The sequence below is a fragment of the Brassica napus genome, chromosome C4 (genome assembly GCF_020379485.1).
Source record: "Brassica napus cultivar Da-Ae chromosome C4, Da-Ae, whole genome shotgun sequence".
Classification (NCBI taxonomy): domain Eukaryota; kingdom Viridiplantae; phylum Streptophyta; class Magnoliopsida; order Brassicales; family Brassicaceae; genus Brassica; species Brassica napus.
The window spans coordinates 11,477,207-11,499,055 of record NC_063447.1 but is presented as its reverse complement, the minus strand read 5'-3'; the positions used below and the strand labels follow the sequence as shown (position 1 = coordinate 11,499,055).

The window sequence follows — 21,849 nt, the reverse complement described above, 5'->3', positions numbered from 1 at the left end:
GAGTTTAAACCTGATTTTTTATACTGTAATAATATTTTGAGTAATGTAACATGTGTGTGTTTTATTATTATTTTTTATTTTACATTATAATCATTTAAACTTCATTATGATAATTTATATTTTTTGCTGTTTCCAATATATATAAAGTAACTATTCTAATATGAATAAATTAATATTTTCAAACAGCTAACAATTTATAAAAATAAATCCGGGCGTAGCCCGGAAAAGTCTCTAGTCTATAGCAAAAGAAGATATGCGTTCAATCTCCTTGTCTACACTTACCTCACCAAATCAAAACGTGATGGGGTTCAATCTCCTTGTCTACACTTACCTCACCAAATCAAAACGTGATGGGGACCAAATCAATAGGTCCCGACCGCTTTTGTTAGTCAAACTTTTGTTCCATTTTCTACCTTCATTCTCAAGGTGTCTGGACTTTGAACTTTCCTAATTACCTACGTTAAATGGTGCTATCTTAGCTTTGTTGAATTCAACTTTGACCAATCATAACATTATTGTTTACTCCATTTAATAGTGATGTAGTGTTCCAGCAGGTTGAGTATAATTTAAATCCTAAATCTGTAAAATCTAAGCGGGAAATTTTGTTTTATATTTCTATGTGAACATAATATGCTTCATTTTCAGTTGTTCCCTAGACTATATTTACGAAGTGATTTTGCCACGTGTCTTTTTTACAATCAATTTCACAAAACAAATATGGCATGGCTACTGAAATTGATGACATAACTTCCGAAAAAATATGACATGGATAATTTCATTTAATGTTGATTTATATTTTTGACAAACTTATTAGAATATGGTAATAATTCATATATTACATTTAATATTGATATTTCTTTTTGGTAAAGTTTTTAAAAATATGGTAATAGTTCATATATCATCTATAAAATAAATATATTCATATATAACATTTCAAATTTCGAAATATTATTATTTTGTATACTTATACAATTTGTATTACTAAAGCTTTCAAAAATTTATACAATTTTTTAAAAATTTAAATATCTAATCGTAAGATCATTAGTCTTATATATCTATAAATTTTATAAATATTGTTTAGGTTACATATTTGATAATTATACAATTTTATATTATTTTTATTAGTTTTATACAAATTGATTTAATTTATATCAAATCTATATTAAATATTAGTAAGAAAATAGTAAAATCTATAATATTTAATAAAATTTATTTTAAAAATAAGTTAGATTTAAAAAAAAATTACTGCACATGGTGCAGAAAAACACACTGTGCAGGAAAACACCTAGTTTATAGTAAACAGTAAATCACACATAAAAAACAATACCCATATGTTAAGAGTTGCTGCGTTCAATCCTATATTCCCATCACACATCACTTTTGTAGAAAGATTGTTAACTAGGTCAAACTGGAAAGGGTCTGAAACTTTGGAAGAAAAGTTCATTAACAGAATAGGAAATCAATAATATGTGTTAGGCTCTCCGATAGTAAGAAAAGCTTGTTTTATTAGGATTCGGGGAATGGTGCAAAAGTGTATATGGTGGGGAATGGAAATCAATCAAAGAGCCGCATGCCTATCACACCCACTTCTCATTTAGGGTTTCAACCAATTTTGTACCTTTTGTCCCCTCCCTTTTTCTCTTCTATATCAAAATATATATCTACTATATAGTCATATATTGATTATTTTAATGATAAGCTAGGACACATCCAAATCCACTTACTTTATGTATTTGTTAGAACACTGTACGAATACAAAAGAGAATCATCAACTGTAAATGTTGCTTACAAGAATTGTTGTAGAAATGACTTTTAGTATTGTTCTCAAACTCTTGTTATGTTTCTAGTTCTCCAAAGAGAACTTCATTTATTAACAATCTACTAAGAATCAAGATGGATAAAATCTGTCCACGTGACACATCTCCAAAAACAGAACTAGTTAAATTTTTAACTCGATAAAACCGAGCCAAACTGTAAGACTAAAAACACAAATAAAAAATTAGTTTCGAAATAACTTTTGAAAATGTATAATAAACTATCTCTTATACAGATCTTTTTATAAAACCAAAGCTTATGTGGTTTTTGATCATGAAGCCATTCTTAAAAAGCTCATCCACATTATCGTTGCCAGATTGGTAGACCTAGACTCTCCCCAACAAAACTTGCAACATCATCATGTCTCAATCTTTTAGGGTGGATAGATTGATATTGTCATCTTTTATATATGTAGATTCAGATCTCTTATAAACACAAAGAGTTATAAGAACAATTTTTTCTTATTAGCTTTAGAAACTACTCAAAACTAAAGATTTCAATATGTTTCTCTTAAATCATATGGTACACCTCTCCATTAGACTCATATTTATATGAAAGACAATTCCCTTTAACATGTGGGATATGGAAAACACAAACCTAACCTAAATAGAAACTTCATTTTCCTATTTCTAGGTTTCCTTATTGTGTTTATCTTAACATATTAAACATCTAATAATATGTTAAGTTTCCACAAGTTTTGAATTATCCAACATTCACCCCCTTAATTCCAACTTGAATTAGAGAGATCAATTTCTTGAACTCTGATTAAGCTTCTCATTTGCTTGAACTTAATCATCAAGTAATCCTCCTTCACCACACCATGGTGTGCGAATCCACCCATTGAATTCACATCTTTCTCAAGGTTAGACCGGATGCTCTCCTCGCTTCCGTACCGCTTCTTCTTAGAATCGGCCTGGTTCTTGTATAACCTTCTCCTGACCTCTTCACTTAAGTTGCGATGAGTCTTGTGGCTTAAGCTCACTGCGACGATAACTCTGGTCACGTCCGCCATCTTGCGTACGTGAGCTCTGGTAAGGATGTCGGCCTTCTGCTCAACACCCAACAATTTTATCTCTAGTTCGTCTTCATCCTTTGAGAACCTTGACTCCATTGGTATGTTCGTTGTGCTACACGCTTCCACCTTTGTGTTACACACTCCTACGTGAGTCGTGTTACACGCTTCCATCCGTGTGTCACATACCCGTGTATATTTAACACCAGCCGATCTATCCACATGCTCACACGTCTTGCTTCTTGTGATAGAATCCACCTCAGCTGCCATAGCTTCAAATCTATTCTCTTCACCGAATAGATTGAACTCATGTGAGGCAAGCTCTGATACCAATTCAGATCTCTTAGAAACACAAAGAGTTATAAGAACAACTTTTCTTATTAGCTTTAGAAACTACTCAAAACTAAAGCTCTCAATATGTTTCTCTTAGATCATATGGAACACCTCTACATTAGACCTATATTTATATGAAAGACAATTCCCTTTAACATGTCTCTTTAACATGTGGGATATAGAAAACACAAACCTAACCTAAATCGAAACTTCCTTTTCCTATTTCTAGGTTTCCTTATTGTGTTTATCTTAACATATTAAACATCTAATAATATGTTAAGTTTCCACAAGCTTGGAATTATCCAATGTAGATTCACATTAAACTTTAAACTTTGACCAATTAATACATTAAAATTTAACGTTTATCTTAAAAATGACGGTAATCTCTTTTCTTTCTTTCTTTCTTTCTTTCTTAAGGTCAAAAGGAGAGCTTAACCTAATAACCTTGACGTTCTTCTTAAGTTCTTAACCCGCGGAGCAGAGGAAAGTTTAACCTTGATATTGTTATAAACGTAAAAAGAATCAAACGTCAATATTTATGGCCGAAACTTTTGACATTATAAACGTTGTGGAGTCCACTGTCACTATGCATGCACAGTAACTTCACTTTTTCATTTCTATATAAACGATCGTTTCGATCGTTTGTAACACACCATTCCTTCTCCTTCTAATAACACATCTTCTCTTGTTATCAGTGTTATCTTCTCCTACGGGTATAAATTTTTACTCTTATTTAAATTTCTCAATACAATAAAATCATAAGTTATTTTATAATACGTTATCAGCACGATCGTTCTCAGTTCTGGTAAAATTTATTTGTATCATTTATACCCTGCTATAATGGTCGGTATACCGCATCTACTATTATTTATATCATGTTAAAATGGCCGGAATACCGCCTATATTATTTATTAATAATTTGATTAATTTATTGGTCGGCCGAGCCGCCTTATATTCTGTTTATTGTTAATTGGTCGGCCGAGCCGCCTTATATTCTGTTTATTTTTAATTGGACGGCCGAGCCGCCTTATATTCTGTTTATTGTTAATTGGTCGGCCGAGCTGCCGTATAATTTATTACTCTGCATTGACCGGCTGAGCCGTCGCATGATTTGTTGCCATAATTTTTACTTTTATTAATTTTTATGAAATTTTATAGATTTGATTGACTGTTTAATACAATATTTTCAGACTGATTTTTGGTGCACTCGATTTATCACCAACGGTCACAAAGAAAATTTTTCAAAAATTTTCCCTTTCTCAAACGGTCATGAACAGTGATTTCCATCTATAAATACAACTCATTTTCACTCCATTTCATCATCCAAAACATTTCATCTTCTCTCAAAAATTTCAAATCGCTCTCCTCCGATTTTTCCATTTCAAGAAAGATGATTCGCGCACTTTTGTTTTTATGTGCCATTTTTATTTGTGTTTCTATTTATGGTTTATTCGTTGGAGAATTTACTCCGAGTGAATTTAAGATGAATATCGGTTTAATTTTCTTTACATCGCTTCTCCTTGTAATTGCCTGCATGATTTATGTAAACGGTTCATTTTAATATTAATAATATTCTAATAATTTTTATTTATGTGCTTTAGAAATTCAAAATGGCAAACATCGAGAAACTTCAGTTCCCAGCATTAAAAATAACTGGCGAAAATTACGCCGGATGGGTCACAAACGTGAAACCATATCTGGTGATGAAAAAGATAACTGAAACAATTATAATCGGTAATAAATCACCACCCGAGCATATAGCCGAAGCGATAATCTTCCTGAAGAAGCATTTAGATGAAAATCTAACGCACGACTATGCAAACGTCGAGGACCCAGCTGAACTGTGGCAAACTTTAAAAGAAAGGTTCGATAACCAGAGACAAATCAACCTTCCTCACGCTCTAGAAGAGTGGAAAAATCTGAGGTTCCAAGATTTTCAGAAGGTTGAGGATTACAATTCCGCTGTCCTGCGGATAGTTGCATTCCTGAAGTATTGTGGTAATCCTGTCTCTGAGGCAGAAATGATGAATAAAACATATATCACTTTCCACAAACAACTTTACTTCTTGCCCGAAATTTACAGAAAATGCGGGTACACGAGATTTTCTGAATTGATGGTTGCGCTCATGTTAGCTGAAAAGAACAATGAGCTCTTAATCAAAAACCACAATTCCCGACCTACGGGAGCCAAAGCATTCCCTGAAGTGAATGCTATGGCGATAGAAAATTCGGAAAGAAGAAACCAGGCCAATCGAGGTCATGGTCGCCGTTTCAACAACAAACGTGGAAAAACTTACAATCCCAAATGGAGGGGATCTAACAAGTGGGTTAGACCCGGGAAAGTTTCCAAGGGTAAAAAAACTCAAGAGGATACCACCCAGAAGCGTGAGACAGTGTGTTACAGATGTGGCTGTAAAGGACGTTGGTCTCGTACCTGTCGTACTCCTTCACATCTCTGTAAGTTATATCAAGAGTCCACGAAAGGCAAAGCTAAAGAAGTGAACCTCACTGAAAACTTTGAAGGAACTTCGTACCTCGATGCCTCCGACTTCGCTAATGAGCTGGACTAGATTACTCCTGAAGAGAGCCGAAATGCTTATAATAAAACTATTGAATAGTTTTCAATATTGTCATGTATAATTATTACATTTCCTGTTAAACAAATAATGATGTTTTTAACGTCACCTTAATGTATAATTATTGTGTTTTTTCCTTATATGAATGAATTTTATGTTTCCTTTTATATTTATGACAATTTCAGAAATGGATCATAATGCTAACGGAGCAAAATCCAAGAAACAAATTCGTGAAATATGCATACCAGATAGTGGAACAACGCACACTATTCTGAGACAAAATAGATATTTCTCTGATATAAAACCGACAAGAATTGTCGTCAATACAATATCAGGCCCTGCAGACGTGATTGAAGGAACTGGTAAAGCAAACTTTACTTTGCCGAATGGAACAAAATTTTCCATAAATAACGCTTTATATTCTCCAAGTTCTAAAAGGAATTTGTTGAGTTTTAAAGACATATATCTTCACGGATATGATACTCAGTCTGCAACTGAGGATGAAAAGAAATACATGTATGTAACTTCTGAGAAATGTGGCAGAAAACACATATTAGAAAAGTTTCCAGAACTTCCTTCGGGACTACATCATACTTATATCGATGAGATCGAATCAAATCTTTTAGTAAAATGGAACCCAGAAGAGTTCACATTATGGCATGATCGCCTTGGCCATCCAGGCACTACAATGATGCGTAAAATCATAGAAAGTTCACATGGTCATTCACTGAAAATCCAGGAGATTTCTCAAGGGAATAAAATGACATGTGTTGCATGTTCTCTAGGAAAATTGATCGTAAGGTCATCGCCAACCAAAATCGATAAAGAATCACCAAAGTTTCTTGAAAGGATTCAAGGTGATATATGTGGACATATACATCCACCTTGTGGACCATTCCACTATTTTATGGTATTAATTGACGCATCCAGTAGATGGTCACACGTTTGTCTATTATCATCTCGAAATGTGGCATTTTCGAGATTCCTAACTTAGATAATCAAATTGCGAGCACAGTTTCCTGATTATACTATTAAAAGAGTTAGACTAGACAACGCTGGTGAATTCACATCCCAAGCATTCAATGACTATTGTATGGTAATGGGAATTGAAGTTGAACATTCGGTTGCTCATGTTCATACGCAAAATGGTTTGGCCGAATCTTTAATTAAGCGTCTACAATTGATTGCAAGACCATTGATCATGAGATCAAAACTTCCAACCTCTGTATGGGGACATGCCATTTTGCATGCAGAAGCACTCATTCAGATCAGACCGAGTGCATACTATAAGTATTCCCCACTGCAGTTAGCGTTTGGTCGAGAACCAAACATTTCCCACTTTAGAACCTGCGGTTGTGCGGTATATGTGCCTGTAGCACCACCACAACGTACAAAGATGGGACCACAAAGAAGATTGAGAATATATGTTGGTTGTGATTCTCCATCAATTATACGATATCTAGAACCACAGACTGGTGACGTCTTTACGGCTCGCTTCGCCGATTGTCATTTTGATGAGAAAGTATTCCCAGTTCTAGGGGGAGAAAACAAAAATGTAGAAAATGATATCAAATGGAGTGTACCTTCATTACTATATCTTGACCCTCATACTAAAGAGTCTGAACTAGAAGTTCGACGAATCATGCATTTACAGAGTATAGCTAATCAGCTACCTGATGCATTTGCGGATACCAAGACGGTAACTAAATCTCATATACCAGCCGTGAATGCTCCTGCTTGTATCAAAATATCAAATGAGCAAGGAAAAGCGGACGATACACGAGAGTCTAAAACACGCCTGCAGCGTGGCAGACCTGCTGGTTCTAAGAATAAAAATCCTAGAAAACAAAAGGATGTCAAGGTAAATGACACATCTAAAATAGCAGAAAGTATTTTGGAAGAAACAAACAATGAGGATACTGAGAAAATTGAGCATCATGAGTCGGAAAGTAATCATGAAATTTCTATCAACTACATCCATAATAAAAGGATATGGAATAGAAATGAACAAAATGATCTTGATGATGCTTTCTCATATATTGTGTCAAGTGAAATAAATGAAGAAATCGATGATCCAGAACCAAAATCTGTCTATGAATGTCAAAAGAGACATGATTGGGAACAATGGAAAAATGCAATACAAGCTGAACTTGATTCGCTTAATAAACGAGAAGTATTTGGATCTATTGTGCTCACACCTGCAGATGTGAGACCAGTTGGGTACAAATGGGTTTTCGTTCGAAAACGAAATGAGAAAAATGAGGTTACGAGATACAAAGCTCGTCTAGTGGCTCAAGGTTTTTCTCAAAGACCTGGAATCGATTATGAAGAAATGTATTCTCCAGTTATGGATGCAATCACGTTTAGATTCCTGATGAGTCTAGCAGCTGATAAAAATCTAGAGATGCGTCTCATGGATGTTGTTACAGCTTATCTATATGGATCATTAGATACTGATATCTACATGAAAGTTCCTGATGGATTTAAAATGCCAGAAGCATTAAGTTCCAAACCTAAAGAGTTATGTGCAATAAAATTGCAAAGATCATTATATGGGTTAAAGCAATCTGGACGTATGTGGTATAATCGTCTCAGTGATCATCTAATAAAAGAAGGATACGTAAATGATCCTATATGCCCATGTGTTTTTATCAAGAAAACAATATCCGGATTTGTAATAATCACGGTTTATGTTGATGATCTTAACATTATCGGAACTCAAAAGGAAATACAAAAGGCATTAGACTATCTCAAAGGAGAATTTGAGATGAAAGATCTTGGACAGACACAGTATTGTCTTGGCCTACAAATAGAACATTCACAAAATGGTATATTTGTGCATCAATCCACATACACTAAAAGAGTGTTGAAACGATTTAACATGGATAAATCAACTCCTCTTAGCACCCCGATGGTCGTTAGGTCACTTAATATTGAAAGTGATCCATTTCGACCACCTGAGGAGAAAGAAGAGATACTTGGTCCGGAAGTACCATATCTAAGTGCAATTGGAGCGCTGATGTACCTTGCAAATTGTACATGGCCTGATATATCATTTGCTGTGAATCTTTTGGCAAGATTCAGCTCATCTCCAACCCGAAGACATTGGAATGGGATCAAACATGTTTTTCGTTACCTCCAAGGGACCATTGATTTAGGCTTGTTTTATCCTAAAAGTTCAAAAGGTCAAATGGTTGGTTTTGAAGATGCAGGTTATTTGTCAGATCCACACAAAGCTCGATCCCAGACAGGATATGTTTTTACAATTGGAGGCACCGCCATATCTTGGCGTTCTCAGAAGCAGACACTTGTTGCTACTTCTTCAAATCACGCTGAGATCATTGCACTCCATGAAGCAAGTAGAGAATGTGTATGGCTAAGATCAATAAGCCGACACATCTGTTCAAGCAGTGGAATTGACGAAAATATAGAGCCAACTATTCTATATGAAGATAATGCAGCATGTGTTGCTCAAACAAATGACGGATATATCAAAAGCGATAGAACGAAGCATATTCATCCAAAGTTCTTCTCATACACTCAAGAGCTCGTGAAGAAGAAAGAGATTGAAGTAAGATATGTCCAATCATGCGACAATGCAGCTGACCTCTTCACAAAATCACTTCCGACTTCAGTATTCAGAAAACATGTCCATAACATTGGAATGCGTCATCAGAAGGATCTGTGACTGCTCATTCGAGGGGGAGCTTATGTAGTTGTACTCTTTTTACCTTCCTATGGTTTTTCCCATTGGGTTTTCCTAGAAAGGTTTTTAACGAGGCAACATAGACGTTAAGCAAGAAGCGATAGTGACACTGGTCTCCAAGGGGGAGTGTTATAAACGTAAAAAGAATCAAACGTCAATATTTGTGGCCGAAAATTTTGACATTATAAACGTTGTGGAGCCCACTGTCACTATGCATGCACAATAACTTCACTTTTTCATTTCTATATAAACAATCGTCTCGATCGTTTGTAACACACCATTCTTTCTCCTTCTAATAACACATCTTCTCTTGTTATCATTGTTATCTTCTCCTACGGGTATAAATTTTTACTCTTATTTAAATTTCTCAATACTATAAAATCATAAGTTATTTTATAACAGATATACGTATTTTTAAGATTCACCAATTTTCTTAGTCGATGAGCTTATTCCCCATATTGTCTCATTAACCTAATCGGGAGTTGTGCGTAAAGGTAGAGAGATTGGTATTTTCTTGATACACATATATTTATGATTTTCACCAATTTTTTATAGGTTCTTAAAAGTTACCCTTTTTGCGTTCTATTACGAGTAACTTGGTCAAGCACTAGTTTAATGAGATTGACTTGTCTCAATGAATTTGCTTTCTCCACCACATTTAATTCTGGGGAATTAATAAGGCATATGATCATTTCAATCAAAGTTCTTTTCAGTCATTAAACTAAGCATTTTATTGTCCGTTGTCTTTTGCCACGTTTGCTTCCCACAAGTGCATAACATAGCACAACAAGCGAACCTGACTCTGTCATGAATCAACAACATTCAACAGAAGAGGGACCAAAATTGAACATGATCCTGACCCATCATCACTTTCTACTGGGCCTCTCTGGTGTAATATTTTTATAACCAGAGACTGATCATTTCCCCTTCACCCCTTCACCCTCCCCCACCCCCCCCCCACCCCCCCCCCCCACCCCCCCCCCCTCGCCCCCCCCCTCGCCCCCAGTACTTTTGGCATTTTAATGAAATCTGCCACTTTCTGGGGGCAAATGAATGCATATGTACCCACCGGGGCTTTGCCTAATCAAACCCGATATGACCTTTTGGGGTTTTCAGGCCATAACAAATGTCAAATTGGATCATAAGGTGGGGGACGATATTTAGCAGGCGGGAAATGCATTTTGGTATTTAAGGTTTGATGGCAAAATTGCTTTCGTTTGCTCTCTGGTACAGAAACGCTGATGCTTCCACCCTGCACTCGGACACCATGATAAACTATTACCAAACAAGAAAAAGACAAGTTACGGTTTTACAAATCTTTTACAAAGGGACTCTTACCAGCCAGGATGAACAACAAATTTACCCCTGCTTAGTGCCCAATTCACCTGCTTAAACAAAACACATTCAGAATCTGCAAAATAGACCAACAACAGTTTTAATCACAAAAATTGCAGGCTATCTTTACCTTGTCAGTTCCGAGAGAGTTTGTGACAACATGAGTGATATGTTCATCAGCCTGTGTTGTGCAGACAGCACCAAACTGCTCAGCAGTCTGCCACAAGGGATGCAACTGCGGGTTGGCTTCACCCACTGGAAATATCCGACTAAACACAATCCGACAACCAGCCAAGATCTTCCGTTGCTCGGAAGCTAAAATATTCCTCACATCTGCTTCGTCTAGTGAAGTGTGAGAGAAGAAGTTTTTATGTATTCTCTCAATAACCTGCACAGTGAAACCATGTGATGATGCTCTAAGACCTGAAACTGATAACAGAACATAACAAGGTGCATATAAGTGCAGACCGCTAATGTAGATGCCAATGTGCCTTCCTCAGGTCGCTCATCGAAATCTACCTCAAGAAGAGAAGGACCAAGAAGCCCAAACTGCCGTCTACTGCAAGGAAAATAAGTATATCTGCAACACGAGACATATATTATGCAGTAAGTAAACTGTCACGGTCTCATGTTAGTCATAGTGCGTTAGATGATACCTTTCAACAACTATTAAGTTCATTTTGTTATGAGGCCACACTCGCACAGAGTCGTCTATGATCACAACAGACGATTCCATGCCCATAACTCCTTCTAAATCTTTGCTCTTGGGTACTCTTTCATCTCCATCAAGAGGATCTCCATCATCTCCTTTCGATATGACTCGCCCATTAAACAGAACCCCTTCAGGATCAAGCAGTTTGGCCATCTCTGTAGCGTACAATTTGTTGCCCATAGTGTAAAGATGTAACTCGTACAGCTTGCTAGCCTGAAGCTCACAGTTAAAAAGTTACAACGAAGTCTTGCACACAGAGTTAAACAGCAATGAAGTATTGTTCACTGGCTCACCTTCTCCAAAAAATTCCAAATCCCTGGTCTCAGTTTAGTCCACATTCCCATGTGGGGGAAGCGAAAGAGATGTCTATATGGTTTGTCACGATCTTGTTCTTCCTTCTTCCTCAACATCGCCTCATGAGCGGTTTCAACCTCATGAAACTAAAAACGAGAAATGGCCAACTTCAGAAAGAATGTAAGAAAAGGAAGCAAACTAGAGTGGGAGATAAACAAACAAACAAACCAACCTTAGCTGAGTTGAGAAGGGTGTGGTCTAAATCTAAGACAAGAGAGAGCTTTTTTGATCCAAACATTTTCTTCTGTTCCTCTAACCTTCGAGTTCTCTCTTTTTGGATAGCTACTCTCTGCTTGTCATCATATCCTTCAAACAGGTGTTCCACATCTCCCCAACTGTTCATGGAACGAGTGGGACCAGCTGCAGCCGTTACGGATGCTGCTGAAACTGACGCACTCTCCTCCTGATCTTTGTCTGTCTTAAGGTCTGCTGCATGTGTAGTTGCTAATGGATTGCCAACTTGTTGTGATAAGACAGACATATCAGCAACATTTTTCAGATTTTTGGTGAAGTCAGGTGTCTTTCCTCTGACAGGTTCACCAGAAACTCTCATGTTGCTGGTACCATTCAGGCTAATACTCTGCCGTGGAACGAGCTGGGAAGGTGTTTCTAACACTTCTGTCTTACCCTTCAGAGTGGAGGAGTCATTTAGTTTGGACTGTTTCTCTGCCACAGAGTCTGTTCTTTGAAGAGTACTTCCAAGCAGGATTCGGCGAGGATCACGTGGTTTCATGCGAATGCTTCCAGATTCGTCCTTAGGCGCTCCTGGCTGTGGAAAATTAGCAGGTAAAGCATTCGATGCAGGTATACTAACTGGTGGAGCTACCACTGGTGGTACGGAAGAAGAGCCAGGAAGTTGTGCTGCTCTTCTTGGATCCATTGGCTTCTGAGGAGCTTTTTCAGGTACCGTTTGCTTTTGTCCCATTTTAAGGATATTCATAATCATTGTAGGATTTTCTGCAAAATCCTTAAAAAGAGATGACAGTGCTTCAGTTGAAGTTGCCGTAGTTACTTTTGGAGTCACAGTGACAGCATTCGTGGGCATAACACTTGTTTTCATAGATGTTACTCCGGCCTCAATCAGCCTAGGCTTGGATTCCAGTTTTGGGTGCCCTGATGATTCTGTATCCTCTAGCCAGCCACCAATATTAGTAGCCTTTTGCGCATCATTATCACTCTTTTTTCTTTTCCATGTAGGCCCATCAATAAAAAGTTCACTGGTGGCTTTTTGCTTTCTTTGGTTCACCAATTCTGCAGAAGGCACTACTCTAGGACTAATGGTTACACTGGCGGCACCATCAGGTTTTGCAAGCCGTAGTCTTGGATCTCGACTCTTTGCAGAAGGTTTCACTGTCTGATCAGATGCAAGAACTGTTTGAGTTGCACCAGCTGGTGTAGACATACCATAAATGGACAAAGGATGTGGTGGAACAGTGCTCGATACAACAGGCATGCTTCTAGAACTAAAAGTGGAGGGCAGAGGAACGTCTTGCCCATAAGTCATGAGAGTCCCCGGCTTTTTACTGGCAACAACAGAGCTAGAAACTTCGCCACCAGTGCCTCCATTGCCGTCATTAGGTTCTCCTGACGGTGTTGGACTTGGAAGGTCATCCGTTTTAAATAATGAATTAACTCCAAATTTTTTCTGGTAATTCGAAACTGCTTTAAGGGCCTCACTCTCATATGGATGATGGACTTTGGCAACTTCACTCGTTTGGCCCTCTTTACCAAAGGGGAAACCTGGTCTAGCCATCATATGGCGACCATTTACGGGTAAACTTGGTGTTGTTTCCCTTGTGGGCGATGGAAGGCTGTCTGCATCATGGTCCATGTGAAGGTCTAGCAGAGGCAGCCTGCTCCTTGCGTAGAAGGCTCCTCTACGAGTACCTTCTGTAGACAGATTCTTTGCAGGAAACAAGTCACCATTACTTGTCTGAGTCATTCGGTTAACATTCTCCTCACTACTGGCTCCAGCGCTAAGTGAAATAGCTGAGCGTCTTAGGTTTTGATTCATGGCCTCTATCTGCAAAACCAAGACAGATACTTTATGTAAGAATGAAGGCACGTTTCTCAAGGTTTGAGACTAGTGAAGACGAAAGGAACACACCTCAATTCTCTGGTTAGATGAGAGAAACCTGGAACAATGGTCATTTACCAGAGATACCAATCTGCACAAGAATTCCCAAAAAAAAAAAAAATAGTTAGCAATCCAACGATTCCCACATGTTCAATTATAAGTTTTTTTTATAAAGAACCTCGACATAGTATCCTTATTAAGCTCCTTGGACATATTGTTCATGGAGGTAAACACCTGCAAAAATGATAAAGAGATTAGAATCAAGAATGTCGGACATAGGACAACAGAGCATTCAAGTACAAGAGTCAAGCCGACAGATCTTGAGCAGCCATACGGAGTTTATGGTCTGAAGAGAAGCAAACGACAATTGCATTAAAGTATCCCTCTTGGGAAAATCATCATTATCAGAAACAAGCTCTCGCAAAGACTCCAAAGCCCCCAAAAGTCTAGAACACACTCCTTCAAATGCTCTGAAACAAAAACAAACACACAATCAATCACTCAATCCATCAAACTAAACCAAAAGGTTTTATTTTTTTCGTCATCATCAAGTAACTGAGACCCATCGTTCACGACTTACATCTGCGCTTGAACCAAGGACGTACTCTCCAACACATCACGGATCAGTTTCACTTTGGTCTCCAACTCTCTCTCCTTCCGAACCCTATCATCTTCCAATTCGTCAGCAACACTTGTCAAGACAACAAGAGATTCAGTTTCCATCTCATCATCTCTCGTAGAGTCCAAATCAATCTCCCCTTCCTCCAACTCTCCTTCCTCTTTCTCATCATCACTGTCTTCAATCACAATCTTATCACCACCACCACCCTCTCTCGTCTCATACTCCTTCCCCAAACCTTCACTCAGCGGCTTGTTCTGCACAGCTTGCGCCCAAGCGAAATTCGACAAACCCGAGTTCGCGTATCCGCGGTACTCAGGATACTTCGTCATCAAATCACGCATTGTCCAAACCCTAGAATTGCCGTCAAATCCTCCTCCTCTTCCTCCTCCCGTCACACCGCCAACATCGACGTCTCCGCCATCAGCCACCGTACTCTGCCTAACTTCAATCGAAGCGTTACCCGACGCAGCAGCGATCTCTCCGTCCTCTACACCCGCAGCCAACACAATCAAATCATCGTCGTTCCCCATTCGATTCGAATTCGATCCCAAATAACGGAAAATTAGGGTTTTAATCCGTTGATTCAAAAAGAAACAGAGATTTCAAGTTAAGAATTTCAAATTCAAATTCTCGATCGGAGATTTTCAAATCTCTTTGCTTTTTTTCTTTTTTCAAATCCAGATCCAATTTTGAGATTTTGTTTTTTTTTCTCCCGACGCCGACGAGCTTGAGAGATTATTGTGAAAAAATAAAATATAATGACGCAAGTGGGGAGAGAGAGAGAGAGAGAGATTAGTTGTTAATTATAAGCGAAGAAGGAGAATCTAGTTAAATGTTCAGTTTAATCTAGACCGTACACGTCAGCGATCCGAGTAACGTAGCTAGGTCAGCGCGACGTATGTATGAGAGTAAGTGAAAGAAAGATGCTGCTACATCATGTGTTTTTTCCTTTGCCATTTATATGTCTCACGATCCAACGTTTTTGACTCGAAAGTGAGTCGGTTATGTTTTTTACTCCTACAAGTAAAGAATTTTCGTACACTTATTTTCGTGGTTCTGCTGCGGCGGCTATCATGAGGCTTGTTACTCTGTCCTTTATTACACAGATTTGACACTGAAATTAATCAATAAAGTTTTAGCATTAATGGATATCGCGTAATATTGGAACTAATTTGATTTACATCCCCTTTTATCAGATATCCCCTTTTTCAGTGTGTTAGTAATGTGGTATGTTGGATTCGGTTTCAATTCAATCTTCATATACTATTGGCCTGATTAACTTTTCATTAGTTTTGATTACCAAGAGATTTTGAGTTGGATGATATATAAACATGATATATGCATTGATCGGCTGAGGAAATGTAATTGAGGTTTTGAGAAACATGCAAAACATATGTAGCTTTCAATCTCTTGATTTCGAAGATCGGTTGACGATCTAATTGTAATGAAGAACATCGAAAAACATAGAAAATAATCATTTACTAGATTTTGACGAGTTTATTTTCCTTTTTTTTTTTCAATTGACAAATATTTAGTAAATGTCATATTTCATATATTTGTGTTTTATTTTGTAAAAGACTTAAACTTTTTATGTTTTTTTATCGTGTTTCATTTTAAATGACTATTTATGTTTAAAAAATTAAACTGTATTTCTTTAATGAATTAAGTTGGTAAAACTATGATAAATTAATTTTATTATCTGGTTAATATTTTTAATAAAAATAATTATATACTTTTAATAAAGATTTATATTTTTCAATGAAAAATCAATTTTTATTTTATGAATGATTAAATTATATTAAGAAAAAAATAGTTAAGAATTGTTGAAAAAAAATTATTTGAACTTGGACTCAATGGCCCAAAGGAAAAAAAATGTGAGAATTGAATCTGATTTCTTAATCGGCCCAAATGACCCAAGAGAGATCTGAAGTGGACAGTGGGCTGGATCCAAAAAAAATGGCTCAATATAGATGTGTTATTAATATTACTTGATTGTTCTTAATGAAACATGCAATGTTAATAAAAAAATGGTAGACTAAGGTAAAAAAGACAATAGGATCCTGCTTTAGTATAAATTGAATGTTTATCTTAAAAAGGTAACTTAAAATTTTAAAAAGTCGTTAGAATGATATCTATACATGTGGATGTTATCTTCCCGGACTAACCAGTTATAGTTTGGGCTTAATCGGCTTTTGAGTAAGGTCCATACATAATATTTACTTTCGGCCCGCTTTATCGAATATTGTCAAAATAGCCCAAATCTAATTAGTAAAGTTTATTAATAAAACAAACCAAAATAAAATCCAAATGAAACTCTTATAAAACAAACTATACCCTGACCCGCGCGCCAGCGCAGTTATGAATTTTCGTTTTTTGATTATTTAATTTATTAAATGATCTATTTTAATATTTGATCATATTATGTTCATTAAATAAATATTTTTTGCATCTTAAACTATCTATTTTTGACGAATGTGTGATATCATATAAAAAATTAAGTATATATATAGAGTTAATTAGAAAATTGTAAAAATATAATTTTTTCTTTCGTGTGCGATATCATATAAACAATGACCCGCCCAGTTAACAGAAATCATGATATCTTTCATGCGTGATTTTTTTTATTTGAATCATTTCGTAAAAAATATATTAAATTGTACATATTTTAATATTTTTAAATATATTTACCTTTTTATTTGAAATGCAACTATATATATATTTTTTTTAACACAATTATAACAAAACCTTTGAAAATATTTTTAGACGTTTTTTGAAAAATCTGAAAATTAACATTTTAAATTATAATTATCCTAAAATATGATTGGTTTTGATGTAAACAAAAACTAAAATTATGTCAAAAATAATTATATTCAATGATAATAACAATTTAAATTGAATTTTTTAAAATATATATATATACAAAAAATATTGTTAGAAAGAAATATTCATTCATCTTTCAAATATAAAATGAAAATATTATAATTAAATAATAAAAATTATAAATAAAAGCCATAAATTTAGCAAACGACAAATGAGTTATATTATGCTAAAATTTTGTTTAAATTTATACTACCAATAGGAGCAAATACCATATAATTTTTAAAAAACATATCCATTCTTAAATATTTTTTGAATAAATAATAATTTTTAAATTTAATCAATTGAAAAATAATACCCGTACGATTATGTGGGTTAAAATCTAGTTTTATTGATGTATATTATATATTAGTGCTGCAAGTTTTAGATAACATTTTAATGATGCACGTTTTGAAAAATCTCCATTATTAAAATTATGCACGTAAATATAACTTATGAGTTTTTTTTTGTTGATTAAATGACATTTCGGCCAAATTCATTTAAAGATATTTCATTAATGTAACTGAAAAAGACAATCAATAAAATAGGTAGTTTAAATTCATTTAAGGATATTTCATTAATGTAACTAAAAAGACAAGAAATAAAATAGGTAATTTAAATTCATTTAAGGATATTTCATTAATGTAATTGAAAAAGACAAACAAAAAATAGGAAGTTTAATTAATGAAGTAAATGCATTTTAAAATGTGTACTTCTCTTTTAATAATATAGATATGTTATATTATGTGTTAACAATTTAATTCCAAAATTAAATATAAAGTATATAACTATTTTCTAAAATATAAGAAAGTTATTATAAATGTATACATTCGAATAAATCACATAAATAATAAAGTTCGTTTATTTTAAAAAATATATAGAAACAAATTGGAAATAATCTAATAAATAAATCTCCTTTGAATATAGAGAGTAAACATAGTAATCCACTTATCAAAATAAAAACGATGAAATTTTATAACTAACAAAAACCAAATTGATGTTTAACACAACAAGTCATAAACTATGTTGGGCATCAAAATGTTTGAGTTAATCAAAAATGGTAAAACTATAAATGGACGTTCGGATATTCGATTTGAGTCTATTTAGATATTGGGTTTTGAGTTTTTAGAACTAAAAATTTAAGCTTTATTATGATATATATAAATTTTAGTTTGGGTTCGATTAAGAGCCTTGTAGATTTCTTTCATATTTTGGAAAATACATTTAAATAATATAAAAAATTAAAATCCAATATATCTTAAATTCTCAAAATTCACAAATAAAGATAATATAACATATAAATTTAAATATTATATGACAAAAATATTAAAACTAATATGGAAATTAGTTCGGTCTAGATATTTGGACGAAGAACTAGCAGATATTTAAAGTTTCGATGTTTTGAGTATTTTTGGCTATTTCGCACATTTTCTTTGGTTATCCTGATTTTTTTTTTATATACTTCCAGTCATTTTGAATATTTTTGTAACACTAAGTCAAAAATAACTAATATATTTAAGTATATAATTATGTTCCATATATTCGGATCGGGTTTGGTTCTAGCTGTTCAGGAATTAAACTTTTGGATCTGTTGGTGTATCTGACTAATCTTGGTCCAGTTTTATACTATACTTTGGATCGGTTTCGTTCGGTTTTTTAGATCCGTCCCAGCTCTAGGTAAAACAAAGTCAGATGATGTCCTACAATTGTATGAATCGCCATGTTTATATAACATGCCTGAATTAGCGTCTAAAGGGCAGAACAAAGACATTTGATGTCCTAAAACAGTATAAATCTCCATCTCTTATTAGTTTTTTTTTTAAAGATGTCTGAATCAGTGAAAAGGGCAAAATGAAGACAAAACTGATGTCTAAAACTATATAACTCTCCATGTTGATATAAGATTTGCTATAGAGCCTCTTGTGGTGGCATCACATCGATATTCAATCAACAATGGTGGTAAATAAGAAACAAAAAAAAAAGAGAGAGAAGAATAATAATGAGAAGTAAAGTTGAACCAATATTCGACGAAATGTACATATATATAATGTATTACTATATCTATAACTTATCTGCGATTTTGGCAACAGCATCTGCGAGCTTGTTGAGAACAGCGACTAAGTTATCACCATGATCTTTTCTTTGCTCTCTGTCTAGCTTTAAGTTGGTATTCTGAACTTCAAGCTGTGCCGCCAATAACTGCCCGTTTCTTTCTAGAATCTCTATCAACTGGTCCTGCCTGCTCTTTGTTGCTTCTCCTTCTTCATCACCACTAGATGTTCGTTTACGCTTTCTCTCTTCTTGAGATGTCGATGCAGCTTCCGGGTTTGCTGCTTCTGGATGTTTCTCTTTCATTCCACCTTCAATAACAAAAATCAAACTTTTAGGTGAAAAAACAAAATAATGTAGAGCCTTCAACATAAACAAAAAAGATCATAGTTAATAACTTAATATAAGTACGTAGTCAAAAGAAATAGACCAGAGCAAGCAAGATCACAGGTAATTTATTTTACAATATGAAACCATTCTCCTACATAAGTACGTAGTCAAAAGAAACTTTAGAGCTCTTGCACTTGTTTAAGATAAGAGCGTGTAGATCAAGGTTTAAGACTATGTAATAGATCAGAGCAAGCATGGAAATGAGAAACACAGAGAGATAAACATTTACATGGTGTTCTTTGCAAAGCACTAATTGACACATTTTTATCAAGATATCCTTTCGAGGCTTCCCAGGTCAACTGGTTCGAACCCAAGCACGAGCAATCTAATTTTTGCTAGAATATAAAAAAAGACAAAACACAAACCTTGATCTGCTGCCTCACAAGCTGCTTGTTTCTCCTTGTCTATAACATCTTTATTAAAAAAAAAATGAACTTTATTAAATTGAGACTTCACGATAATGAACATGTAAAGTTTTGAGTTTGATCTCAGTTTTACCTATAAGTGACTTAGGCGCCGAAGCGGAACTCAACTTCTCCACACTCCTCGCCGGCTCCTCCGCCGACGTCGACGCCGGAGCCAAGCCAAGCGCAAGAACCGGATTCGCCGGAGGAACAACGCCGCCGTCTACAATATCGTAAACCTCTTTATCGAAAAAACCAGGAAGCTTCCTCTCACGGCGAACATCGTTCCTCATCACCCAATACGACTCCGCCTCCTCCTTAACCTGAGACTCCCACTCCTTGATCTTCTTGTAATCTCCGGCGAGATTGCTCCACCTTTTCCGGCACTGAACCGGCCCTCGGTTCACGCCGTGAAGCCTGCAGTAAGACGACACCGACGCCCACTTGGGCTCCATTTGACCCGACCCGAGCGCCATCCCCGCCGCCCTCCCTCGCCGGACTCTGTTCTCCGCCACTCTCTTCCCTTGGATCAGCACCAGAATCTCCTGTCTCGTCCAGCGTGGCAGCCTCGCCGTCTTGACGCCGTCATCTCCGCCTTCGTTAGACGGGGTAGTGGTAGTATTATTATTCTCCCCACCGCCGTTAACGTTACCGTCACCGTCAACGACGTTCACTCCCAGCCCCAACGGTTCCAGAGCCATCGAAACGGGATGTTATTACTTAAACCCCGTTTTGGTTATGGCACGTGTAGAAACGGGCTTAGATTCAACGACGTTATGGCGAGAACATCCCCGTTACGGCGTTTGCGGCGAGGGAGAGAGTGCTAATGAAGGAGGAGAAGGATTTGTTTTGTGGAGATAATGACTTTTTATGTATAAAAATCTATAATATTATTTTTAATTTGGTAACTGTAGATATATTGACCCTTAATTTCTTCTTTATTTAATCTCGGCCCTTAACACATGCTTAAGGTTCATGTTGATTTGTTGAATTAAGGGCATATAATCAAGTAGATGGGTAATCTTTAATTCTTTACTCCAGTTAGGGGATTACTTGCTTTGATTTGGGATATTTCCTGATTTTTTGACACATCACTATCATCACCACCTTATTTTCTACGGCCAAGATTCAATTATTATTGATCTAATCATAAATATTCATGTCATATATGTAAGCCTCAGTTGAGATTTACAATATTTTCATACACATGAAATAATTCATCAAGATTAACCTAACTCATATAATTTGCCTTTTGTTTATTAAAATATGAAATCTCTATTGAGTGGTATATGTTAGTTAAGTAGCAAATATGAAAAGTATTGGCATAGAGAAACCCCTTATAAGCCCTAAAAGGTAGAGTTACAATATTCAAAAATGAAATTCACAATATTTTTATACTCATGAAAGATTTTTCCAAGATTAATCTAACTCATAAAAAATTGCTTTTTTATTTTATTAAAATCTCTATTGAGTGGTTATATGCTAGTTAAGTAGCAAATATATAAAGTACTGGCATAGAGGAACCCCTTAAAAGCTCTAAAGGGTAGACAATGAAATGAAATGATGCCCCTACCACTAACTCCAAATAAAATTCCCCGAGAGGTTTTC

General features: G+C 35.6%; 2 protein-coding genes across 2 annotated transcripts; both read right to left on the bottom strand.

Annotated features, from left to right (window-relative positions):
- Positions 1 to 10,465: 10,465 nt before the first annotated feature.
- On the bottom strand, positions 10,466 to 15,329 carry LOC106451167 (RNA polymerase II C-terminal domain phosphatase-like 3). The gene is made up of 11 exons (XM_013893039.3): positions 14,501 to 15,329; positions 14,255 to 14,390; positions 14,099 to 14,154; positions 13,951 to 14,011; positions 12,016 to 13,866; positions 11,783 to 11,929; positions 11,434 to 11,702; positions 11,246 to 11,357; positions 10,908 to 11,165; positions 10,781 to 10,827; positions 10,466 to 10,694 (listed from the first exon to the last, which is right to left on the bottom strand). The coding sequence occupies exons 1-11, from the start codon at positions 15,070 to 15,072 to the stop codon at positions 10,631 to 10,633; spliced, it is 3,573 nt and encodes a 1,190-aa protein (XP_013748493.2). The 5' UTR covers positions 15,073 to 15,329; the 3' UTR covers positions 10,466 to 10,630.
- Positions 15,330 to 19,250: 3,921 nt separating this feature from the next.
- BNACNNG05440D (trihelix transcription factor ASR3) lies at positions 19,251 to 21,125 on the bottom strand. The gene is made up of 3 exons (XM_013896845.3): positions 20,336 to 21,125; positions 20,203 to 20,250; positions 19,251 to 19,758 (listed from the first exon to the last, which is right to left on the bottom strand). Exons 1-3 carry the CDS (start codon positions 20,940 to 20,942, stop codon positions 19,460 to 19,462), a joined length of 954 nt encoding a protein of 317 aa, XP_013752299.1. The 5' UTR covers positions 20,943 to 21,125; the 3' UTR covers positions 19,251 to 19,459.
- Between the last annotated feature and the right edge of the window lie 724 nt (positions 21,126 to 21,849).

What these genes read in the sequence shown, in the direction of transcription:
- LOC106451167 (XM_013893039.3), bottom strand. Translation starts at nt 15,072, where the DNA reads ATGGGGAACGACGATGATTTGATTGTGTTGGCTGCGGGTGTAGAGGAC. An exon ending in AATAAGGATACTATGTCGAG is followed by an intron (nt 14,012 to 14,098) that starts GTTCTTTATAAA and finishes ATTCTTGTGCAG; the next exon opens with ATTGGTATCTCTGGTAAATG. An exon ending in AACTTAATAGTTGTTGAAAG is followed by an intron (nt 11,358 to 11,433) that starts GTATCATCTAAC and finishes CTCGTGTTGCAG; the next exon opens with ATATACTTATTTTCCTTGCA.
- BNACNNG05440D (XM_013896845.3), bottom strand. Translation starts at nt 20,942, where the DNA reads ATGGCTCTGGAACCGTTGGGGCTGGGAGTGAACGTCGTTGACGGTGAC. An exon ending in GGCGCCTAAGTCACTTATAG is followed by an intron (nt 20,251 to 20,335) that starts GTAAAACTGAGA and finishes TTTTTAATAAAG; the next exon opens with ATGTTATAGACAAGGAGAAA. An exon ending in TTGTGAGGCAGCAGATCAAG is followed by an intron (nt 19,759 to 20,202) that starts GTTTGTGTTTTG and finishes TTGTTATTGAAG; the next exon opens with GTGGAATGAAAGAGAAACAT.